This window comes from Panthera onca, chromosome B4 (assembly GCF_046562875.1).
Source record: "Panthera onca isolate mPanOnc1 chromosome B4, mPanOnc1 haplotype 2, whole genome shotgun sequence".
NCBI classification, from domain to species: Eukaryota; Metazoa; Chordata; class Mammalia; order Carnivora; family Felidae; genus Panthera; species Panthera onca.
Genome location: NC_138345.1, coordinates 137,255,625 through 137,266,964, shown reverse-complemented (window position 1 = coordinate 137,266,964; position 11,340 = coordinate 137,255,625). Strand labels below are relative to the sequence as shown.

Below are 11,340 nucleotides of genomic sequence, written 5' to 3'. Positions count from 1 at the left end.
CTCCTCGGAAACGTAAACAACCCGGTTGCTTGGGAACCGCGCGGCGCTCGCCGGAGTCTCGCTCTCCTCTCGCGAGATGCCGCAAGCACTTCCCGCGCTTTCCCGCTGGCGTGTGCGGACGCCGCTTGAGGCGCGGAGGGCGCAGCCATGGGCCGTTTGGAGGTGTTGCTCGTGGAGAACTTTAAGTCGTGGCGGGGCCGCCAGGTCATCGGCCCCTTCAGGAGGTTCACCTGCATCATCGGCCCCAACGGCTCCGGTAACTGGGACCCTGAACGCCTCTGCCCTCCCGGGTCACCCAGAACCCATTCTGCCCGAGGGGACGTAACGTGGGGGCGGCCTAGCGTGCTGGACGCGGGGCGGTTACGGCCCGTGGGCCTCCGCCAACCCCCCGGGTGCCCACCTTCACCCTCGTCCTCCACCCCCAGCCCCCCGCCCCACCCCCACACGGTGCCCCGGCCCCCGCCGCCAGGTGCCCGCCCGCAGCCCCCGGCCCTCCGCCAACCCCCGCCCTGCGTCCCCCGCCGCCAGGTGCCCACCTTCGCTCTCGTCCTCCACCCCGACCCGACCCCCACCCCCGCCGGGTGCCCCCGGCCCTCCGCCAACCCCACCCCCCCCCCCCCGGCGCCGACCCCCGCCCAGCGCTCCCGGCCCCCCCGCCGGCTGGGACCCCCAGCCTCCACGCCCAGTCCTCCACAAACCTCCCGAGCGCCCACCCCCGCCACTGGGTGCCCACCGTCGCCCCCAGCCCTCCGCCAACCCCCCCCCCGGGGGGGCCACCCCCTCTCTGTGCCCCCAGCCACCAGGTGCCTTCCGCCCCAGGGCCTCGTCCACCACCCCCAGCCCTCCGCCACCAGCCCCGCCCGCCCCAACTGCCACCCAGCGCTCTTGGCCCTTCCCCCTCCTGAACCGTGACCCCTCCGCCCCAGTCCCAGCCCCTCCAACAACCACGCGGGGCGCAGACTCCCACCCTGCGCTCCCGGCCCAACGCCGCTGAGACCCCCCACTTTCCACCCCCAGCACCCGGCCCTCCGCCCACGCCTGCCCTGTGCCCCCAGACCCCGCCGCCGGGTGCCCACCCTTGCCCTCCGCCCCCACCCCTCCGTCGCCTGACCCTCTACTCCCAGCCCCTGCCGCTTGCTCTCTGCCGCCGGCCCCCCGCCCTCCGGCGTCCGGACCCAGACCCTCCACCCCTTGGTCCCCGCGCCCTCTGCAGCGGGGCCACGACCCCTCCTGCACACCAACCCCGGGTTTGTCCAGGCCCCTCCTCTCCTTTGCGCTGGCTCGGCGAGCTTCGCTTCGCCGCGGCTTCTCCCGCCCTCCCAGTTAGTTCCCTCTTGGCACCAGCGCGCTGTGACGGCGCACACGCGGGTTGTGTCTTTCCCCACAGCGTCCGCTCACTTCAGTTGTAAAGCGAGGTTACCGTACAGCAGGTTCGGGATTCCAGACTCGGCCACCTTTCGCCACCCGTGTAACTTAGCTTCTTACACGTCCCGCAAAGCACAAGGCACAAAAAAGCCAGATGAACCGGAGGCAGGAAGCCAAGCAGCCCACCCTGGAGTCCGTCTGAGCGCCCTGTTGAGAGGAGGCCTCGGTCAGGGTCCCGCTTTCTAAGTCCAAGCCGGGAAGGACCTCTGTTCTTTCCTGAGATCAACCCTGCAGAGCCTTCCACCAGCTGCCGTTTTGAGGTGGTCAGACATAGAGGGCTCAGTGTCTGGGGAGTCTGACGCCTGGCTGCAGAAATCCTCCTTTTTTAAAAAACGTTTGTTTTGAGACAGAGCGTAATCAGGGGAGGGGCAGAGAGAGAGGGAGACACAGAATCCAAAGCAGGCTCCAGGCCCTGAGCCGTCAGGACAGAGCCCAACGTGGGGCTCGAACCCCCGAACCGTGAGGTCGTGACCTGAGCCGAAGTCGGAGGCTCAACCGACTGAGCCACCCAGGCGCCCCCCCACCCTCTTTTTTTTTTTTTTTTTTTTTTCTTAATTCAGCGAGAGGGATGGAGAGAGCGTGCAGGCTCACGTGCCCAAATGGGGGAGGGCAGGGGGAGAGGGAGGGAGAGACTCTTAAGCGGGCTCCACGCTCAGCTTGGAGCCCCCACAAGGCTTATTACCCTCCTGATGGTGAGATCACAACCTGAGCAGAAATCAAGAGTCAGAGGCTTACCCGACCGAGCCTCCCAGGTGTCCCCCACATCCTCTCTTTTTAAAGGGGTTTGATCAGGCCTGGCCTTTGCCGTCCTCTCTCTTTCCTTCTGCTGGTTATCAGTTCTGACTGTGTCACCGGCTGATGCTGGTCTGGGCGATATCCGGTCTCAGCTGCAGTGCCCTGAGCTGCTCTGTCGTTGACACAGGCCCCTGCTTGACGTGAGTGGCTCTGTCTTACTCTCTACACTTCTCCTCTCCATCCCCTTCCCTTCCTCATCCAAAGACGGAGAGTGAGATCTGAAGGAAATAATTGGTTCTAAGGAGCCTGAACAACATTTTGGATTCAAGGAACTTTCTACACAGGAATATTGTAATAATAATGGCATGCATGGAGTCTCACCAAGTTCCTGGCACCCCTATTTCTGTTTAACCCTCGTAAATGGGTATTATCCCATTTTATGGTTTAGGAAACAGGTTCAGAGGGGCCAGATGACTTTCCAAGGTTGCCCAGTAAGGGGCAGAGCCTGGACTTGAGTTCGAGTACGGGCCTGGCCAGGCTCCCCACTGCTCTGTGATAAGAAACAAGAGATGTAATGACCCCGGCTGCTGGAGGGCCTGAAATGATAATTACTTTGAGATTTTTCCTAACTCTCGAGTCTTCTTTTGGCTCTCTCAGTCCAGATTTCCTTTCTGAGCCCGGAAACCATTCTTGGGTTGAAAGATAATGTTTGCCTGAATAAATTAACTTATTTGACAGACCTTGAGTAGGAAACTGAAATTTGTGTTTTCCTGGCACTCCAACCCGACGTATAATTATTGTGAAACTTCTGTTGCTTTATAAAGATAAGTACTGTTTAATGTTTTCTTTGCAGTTAGTGTATGTGAAAGAATACGTGAGCTTGGAAATATGCACATAATTGAGGATTTTCATGCATCTTCTGTGTAATATACTTCCTCATTCACGCTTGATTCTGTTGTCAAAAAGACACTGAAAAGATAATTATTATAAACATTCCTTACGTTCTTACCCTAACCTTCACTCATGTATCAGGTTACCAGACCCACCGTCGGTTGATTTTCTTCACCTTTTAACTGGTGATTATGTGAACGGTTGCTCAATTGTGTTTTGTACTTACAACAGTGTAATATTTTGAGTGTGTGTTTACATGAAATCTTATACTACAGTCAGCCTAAAATACTTGCCCATTACCACTCAAGATCCTGTTGAAGTGATGTTTTGAACCTTTTAAAACTAGTGCCAAACTGTAAGTTTCGAAATATTCTTATCTCTTATCTTAATTCAACAATACATATTGTGATTAACAACAAATCTTAAGGTTATTGTGAAAATGCCTTCACAAATTCCTCTTGTCCCGGTGCCCTGGAAGCTGCACTTCCCTCTTGAGAATTTGTGGTAACCCAGAGACTTTACTTAGAACCATAGAAAGCCAGTCATGGATTCTTTTAGCATTGCCTTTAATATAATCTCTCTACAACAAAAATTTCTGGTTTACTTATTGCTGAATTTTGCATGAGCTATTCACATTCTCCTTCTATACGAAGGCTAAAATTCAGTATAATACTCATCCAAGACTAATTTAATGGGTGGTATTTCATTTATATTCATTTGAACACTTGTTAATAAGTCATCTTTTAATAAATAATCTTACGGAATTACTGGCACATTTAGGTAGATTTTATTAAACCAATTGATAATTACCTGTTACATCCATTTTCTCTTAAACTTCAATTTAGCTAGTTAGTCATACTTTTTGTAATAATTTCCTATTGTCACCACCTGTCAAAATTTGACATGTTCTCATTTGTTTTTAGTAAATCTAATGTTGATTTTTTGTGGTAGTGGGAAAAATCTCATTTTGATTTTAACCTTAGTGTTCTCCACTTGAATTTAGCAAATAGTTTTTGCATATACTTAGTGTTAGAAGCAGAAGAAGGTATGTATTACAAGACAGCTTCTGCTCTCAAGGTTTAGGGAGTATAAGAAAGTACACTAATTGAAATAGGAGACCCAGTAACATTGTTTATGGAACTTTAAGCAAGGAAAATACTAGATCTGATTTGGGGAGGTATGGACAAGAAGAGGTCAAGATTAGGGAAGGTTTTCTAGAGGAATTATCATTTGAACTGGCTCAAAGAGTAAAGAGTATTTTTCCAGGGGTTTGGGAAGGTCTGTCGGTGGGACAGCTCATAGTCCAAATTGACGAGAATGTGTAGAGGAGCGGCAGGATATAACGTTGAAATCCTTTTGGGTCAGTCCTTGCCAGGGTGATATATTTAACTTTATGGAAGAAAATGGTAGACTTTGAAGCATATTTAGCAGAGAAGTTCTACAAGTGTACCTGAGTCCTCTCCACCTCTGTTTTATTTTTTTTTTTTTTAATTTTTTTTTTCAACGTTTTTTATTTTTTTTTTTGGGACAGAGAGAGACAGAGCATGAAGGGGGGAGGGGCAGAGAGAGAGGGAGACACAGAATCGGAAACAGGCTCCAGGCTCCGAGCCATCAGCCCAGAGCCTGACACGGGGCTTGAACTCACGGACCGCGAGATCGTGACCTGGCTGAAGTCGGACGCTTAACCGACTGCGCCACCCAGGCGCCCCTCTCCACCTCTGTTTTAAATCCTTCCCCCTTTTATTTTGTAATTCTTTCTCTGGATTTTATCTTTCTCCCTTATTGGGTAGTTTTCATTGGCATTAGTACATGTCTTATTATCACTCTTATAACATAGAGGGTATATAGCTGTATGAAAAGAAAGTATAGTACAATGTTAATTGTAGAATTTAGTGGTAAATGTATGGGTGTTTACTATGAAATTTTTTCAACTTTCTTGTAAGTTTGGAAATTTTATAGGGGCGCCTGGGTGACTCAGTTGGTTAAGCATCTGACTGTTGATTTTGGCTCAGGTCATGATCTTACTATATCATAGGATTGCACTTTGGGCACAGCGTGGAGTGTGGAGCCTGCTTGGTACTCTCTCTCTGCCCCACTTGCGCTCGCTCTCTCTGCCTCTCTCAAAATAAATAAGTTGAAAAAAAAATTTATGAAACGCTTGGGGGAAAATCCCTTGAACTTCACTGTCTCTTTAGGCTATTGCCCCAATTTATCAATACAGTGAAACTCTTTGAGCCATTCTCAATGCTCTTGATTCAGTTTTCAAGTGTGATTTCAAGTTTTCAAGCTCCACTGAAATTTCTCTATGTCACTGTTGACCTACATCTTGTAAGAGTCAGTGGCCAATTTCCTATCCTCATTCCCTTTGATATATCAGTGGTATTTCATTCACTTAAAAATGATTGAATGCCTACTGTATGCCATGTACCATTCTCATCAGTGAACAAACATAAAAATCCCTTTCCATATAGAACTTACATTCAAAGGTGGAGAGACAGACAACAAACTAAATATGAAAAGTATATAGAATATTAAAGTGTTAAGTAATAAGGAGAAAAATAGAAACAGAGATAGGAAGTCCTGGGGGTGTTTTTAAAGAAGTTGGTCAAGGGAAGGTCTTGCTGTCTAGGTGGCATGATAGATCTCATTTCATCCCTCCCTTGGGTCACTTGGCTCTTTTTGACTTTGTGTACCAACTAGGTTTTCTCCTGTTTCACTGGCAAGCCCTCAGTTATTGGCTGCTTCTCCCCTGGGTCTCTTAAGCACTAGAATCCTCCCACCCCCTGGAAATAGGTCCTTTGTCTTTCTCTTCCCTGTGTTCTTTTCCCACATGATCTTATTCAGTTTCATGGCTTCAAATGCCATCTTTACGCTACTGACTTCCAAAATTATATATCTAGCCTATAATATTCAGCATATTTTCATTTTTTGCTACTTCTAGTAGACCTAGAAGTCGCCTAGCTGGCTCAGTCAAGTTCAGACCCCACGTTGGGCATAGAAATTAATGCCCACGTTGGGCATAGAAAATAAAATCTAAAAAAAATAAAGTACTATAATCAGAAAGAGTAGCAAATTTCCTCTCCCCCACTTCCACGAGACCAACTTATTCCTTCCTAGGTCTTACCTGCTTGGTAAGGGATGCAGTTTACTCATTTATTCAGACCAGAAACCCAGAGTCATTCTTTATTCCTCCTTCTACACTCCACTTCCCTCATTTAATCTTCTATAAATCCTAATAACTCTACCTCTGAAATACATCCTGAATCCAGTTGTTTCTTGCCATTTTTCACCACTTCACAATCGAAGATGCTAGAGCTCTCATTTGGACTATTGCTATAACCTCCTAACACATCCGTCTGCTTGCTTTCTTGTCTCCCTACAATTCATTTTCACAGCACCCAGAGTGAGTGGTTAACAAACAAAGGAAATCTATAAATCAGAGCGCTGCCTAGCTTAAAACTCTCGAATGGCTTTCCCCCACACTTGGAATGAAATCCGGTATTTCTACCATGATCCACAAAGGCCTTTATGATCTGGCCTCTGTGTATTTCTCTTCTTTAATATTCTTTTTCGCTGTATTTACTATGCTTTGGTCAGAATTGCTTTTCTTTTTTGCCTTCCTTACACAGACCAAGCTTCTTTCCATTTCAGGGTCTTAGCATATGCTGTTCCTTGGACTTAGAATGCTTTACTCCCGGAGTTTCATATGGCTGCCACCTAAATGAATTCTCCGTCATCTTTAAATAAATTCTCCCTGTCACACCCAGAACCCTACCAGCCTGGGCCAGTTCTGCCTCCTTAATAACCTGTGCTCTTCCCTCTTTTGCCACTACTCTCGGGGTTTCAGGCTCTCATCATTTCTTCCCTGGATTAATGCAGTAATCTTTTAGCTGAGTTCCCAATCTTTGGTCTTACCCTACTTTAATCTATGTGCCATTCTGTTCCCTCAGTAATCTTCATTTGTTTCCACAAGAAAGAAGATCCATTTTATTTCTTGATAGATGAGGAAAAGACATTTGAAAAAATTCAATACCTAAAAGGCTGATGGGTTCAAATTAAACAGTTTTGGTTAGATTCCATCATAGGTGATGTTGTGTATTTCTCATGGTATTACATCACATAACACCTATTTGTTTTACCACTAGTGATGCTAAGATTGACCCCTGGATTAGGGTGGTGACAGTGATCACTACATTGTACAATTAGTTTTTCCCTTCTAACTGGTCTGGTCTACTAGTGTTGCTTTGACGTTATACAAATGTTCTTTATCAAGCATTTACCCAAGTTTTTTAAATTTTATTAAGTTTTAAATTTTAATATGATACAGTGTTTGAAAAATTCTATACATTGCTCAGCATTCATCATGATAAGTATACTCTTTAATCCCCTTTACTCCCCATAACCTATTTCACCCATCCCTCTACCATCTATCCTCTGGTAACTATGTTTGTTCTCTATACTTAGTGTTTCTTGGTTTGTCTCTCTCTCTCTCTTCCTTTGTTCCTTAAATGCCACATGAGTGAAATCATATGGTATTTGTCATCCTCCGATTTATTCCACTTAACATTGTACTCTCTAGCTCCATCCGTGCTGTTGCAAATGGCAAGATTTCATTCCTTTTTATGACTGGGTGCTACTCCATTGTATATACACGCCACGTCTCCTTCATCCATTCATCAGTTGATGGACACCTGGGCTGCTTACATACCTTGACCGATGTAAATAACGCATCTATAAACATAGGGGTACATGTATCATTTTGAGTTAGTGTTTTTGTATTCTTTGGGTAAATATCCGGTAGTGTGATTACTGGATTATAGGGTAGATCTATTTTTAATTTTTTGAGGAACCTCTATACTGGTTTTCAGAGTGCTGCACCAGTCTGCATTCCCACCGACAGTGCACAAGGGTTTCTTTTTCTCCACGTCCTGGCCAACGCCTGTTGTTTCTTGTGCTTTTGATTTTAGCCACTGTGGCAGGTGTGAGGTGATACCTCATTGTAGTTTTGATTTGCATCTCCCCGATGATGAGTGATGGGGAACATCTTTCCATGTGTCTGTTGACCATCTGGATGTGTTCTTTGGGGAAATGTCTGTTCATGTTGTCTGCGCATTTTCAATTGGATTATTTGTATTTTGGGTGTTGAGTTGTATAACTTCTATATATATTTTAAATAGTAATCATTTACTATGTCATTTGCAAAGATCTTCTCCCATTCCACAGGTTGTCTTTTAGTTTCATTAATTGTTTGCTGTGCGGAAGCTTTTTTTTTTTTTTTTTTTTGATATAGTTCCAATAGTTTATTTTTGCTTTTATTTCCCTTGCTTCAGGGGACCTATCTAGAAACTATTGCTACAGCTGATGTCAGAGACATTACCCTGTGTGCTACCCAGATGGTTTTAATGCCAAATAATATTTATGACTGAATCAGCATTTCATTAAGGTTTATAAAACTGAGGCTTTTTTTTTTAAAGCTTATTTATTTTGAGAGAGAACATGCATATGCATACTTGTGTGTGAGCAGGGTAGGGATGGGGGTGGGGGGACAGAGAACCCTAAGCAGAAAATCTCTGTGCTCACAGCGCAGAGCCCAATGTGGGGTTTAATCCCACAAACGATGAGATTACGACCTGAGCTGAAGTCAAGAGTCAGACGTTTAACTCACTGAGCTACCCAGGTGCCCCCATTCAGTTTTAACATAACTATGTTTTCACTGTGCCCTGATTCTTGTCATTGCAAACATTTTTTCTTACTTTGAAAATAATTCCTAACATCACTAATATACTTATTTGCTTAAATCTATAATACAGAGAGAATGATCTTAAAACTACCAATGCCAGTATCATTACAAACAATAAAGACACCAAAGGAGATTTAAAGTTCTTTTATACTTCTTTTTGGTGCTTGAAATACAGCCCACTAAGAATGTACAGTCAGAATTTTGTGATCTGAAGTCCCTTGAAATAAACCATTTCTCAATATGGCTATCACCAATTTAATATTCACTTAAGTTTACTTGTTTCTGTTTTTGAATTTTTATTTTTAATTTTTTTAGAGAGAATCTTAAGCAGACTTAAGATACCGATGTGGGGCTCAAATCATGATCCTGACATCATGGCTTGAGTCGGACGCTTAACCGACTGAGCCACCCAGGCGCCCTTCATTTATAGAATTTTTAAATTTTAGTTTTTTTTAAAAAAAATGACAATACATACACATATTTCAAAGCTCAAAACTCTATATAAAGGTACACACCAAGAGATCTTGCTTCTGTACTGTTCCCCTATCAGGTAGGGTCCCAACAGGAAGCAGGTGGCACACTCAGATGAGGACAATTTGTGGAAGATTTGTTTACAAAGGGAGTAATTACAAATGTGTGTAAGGCTATAAAGGAATTGGAAGGACTAGAGGAATCGCAGGGTTAGCATGATGGATCTGTCACCACCCAAGGCCCAGAGAGGAAGGAACCCAGAAGGAAATTTGAAAGGGTGGTGACCTGTCGAAAGACACAGCTAACTAGAAGCCACCTCACAGAGAGGGAAGTAAGGGAATAAATACCCTGACCCTATTCTTTTCCTTCCCTCCTGCCAGAGCTCCCTATTGGCCCAATCCAAGTAGAAGCCAAACGGCGTGAGAACCTATTGATACAGGGCAAAAAGCAGGGTAGAAAATGGACCAGGAGGAGCTCCTGGGTGGCTTAGTTGGTTAAGTGTCCAACTCTTGATTTTGGCTCAGGTCGTGATCTCATAGTTTAGTGGGTTCCAGCCCCATGTCAGACTCCGTGCTGATGGTGTGGAGCCTGCTTGGGATTCTCTGTCTCTCTCTCTGTCCCTCCCCTACTTGTGCTGACTCTGTCTTTCTCAAAATAAATAAATAATAAATAAATAAACAAAATTTAAAAAAAAAGAGAGAAAAGAAAAGAAAATGGACCAGGAGAGGCAGACAGGTATCCAACTCAGTTTCCGTGTCCTGCTCTTCACCTTGTATAGATGACCATTCATTTCTTGATTGTCTTTCAGTGTTTTCTTTTTGCAGATGCAAGCAAATATGTATGTATTGCTATCTCTAACTCCTCACTTCTCATTACATCAAAGTTCATAGTTAGTTTTTTACTATATATGCTGTTATGCACTTTTTTTACTTACTATATCCTCTTCTGTTCTCTTTCTGCTGTGTAATTCTCCACTGTGTAGCTGTTATACAGCTGTTTCAAGCATTCCCTTAATTTTTGGACACTTGAGTTGTTTCCAGTCTTTTTCTGTTAGAAACAACCTGTAATGAATTGCATAATTGTGTATTTGCCATTGTACAGTTGTGCACATAAATCAGGGAGATAGATTTTTAGAAGTGGAATTGATGGCTCAAAAGATGAATGGATTTAGACGAAGTGTTAGTTTCCAAAATATATACAGAAAGCTAAACAACTCAACACCCAAAAATCAAATAGTCCAATTAAAAATGGGCAGACAGCATGAACAGACATTTCTCCAAACCCATCCAGATGGTCAACAGACACGTGAAAAGATGCTCCACATCACTCATCATCGGGGAGATGCAAATCAAAACTACAATGAGGTATCACCTCACACCTGCCACAGTGGCTAAAATCAAAAGCACAAGAAACAACAGGTGTTGGCCAGGATGTGGAGAAAAACCCTTTTGTGCTGTTGGTGGGAATGCAAACTGGTGCAGCCACTGTGGAAAACAGTATAGAGATTCCTCAGAAAGTTAAAAACAGAACTAGCCTATGATCCAGCAATCGCACTAGTGGGTATTTACCCAAAGAATACAAAAACACTAATTTGGGGGCACCCGAGTGGCTCAGTCAGTTAAGCGTCCAACTTCAGCTCAGGTCACGATCTCACGGTTGTGAGTTTGAGCCCTGCATCAGGCTCTGTGCCGACAGCTCAGAGCTTGGAGCCTGCTTCAGATTCTGTGTCTCCCTCTCTCTCTGCCCCTCCCCTGCCCACTGTGTCTCTCTCTCTTTCTCTCAAAAATAAATAAAAATTTTAAAAAAACCCACAAATTCGAAGGGATATTGCACCCCTATGTTTATAGATGCATTAGTTACATTGGCCAAGGTATGTAAGCAACCCAGGTGTCCATCAAGTGATGAATAAAGAAGTGATATATATATATCACTTACATTTATATATATTTATATTATATTATAATATATTATATATAATATAATATATTATAAATATATATTTATATATAATAAATAAATATATATAATATAAATATTATATATATTTAGAATATATTATATATATAATATTTACATTT

General features: G+C 44.4%; 1 protein-coding gene across 6 annotated transcripts in view; it reads left to right on the top strand.

Moving 5' to 3' along the window:
• SMC1B (structural maintenance of chromosomes 1B) overlaps window positions 1-11,340 on the top strand; it is an 82,890-nt gene that overhangs the window by 6,725 nt on the left and 64,825 nt on the right. For 2 of the 6 annotated variants that reach the window (XM_078449319.2, XM_078449317.2), the window contains exon 1: window positions 68-256. The exons of 1 other annotated variant lie outside the window; for it this stretch is intronic. In XM_078449319.2, coding sequence (XP_078305445.2) covers window positions 148-256 — 109 coding nt within the window. In that variant the 5' untranslated portion in view covers window positions 68-147. Of the gene's footprint in view, window positions 1-67; window positions 257-11,340 lie in introns of those variants that run through there. 3 more of the 6 variants (XM_078449322.2, XM_078449321.2, XM_078449320.2) reach the window with 2 other exon arrangements.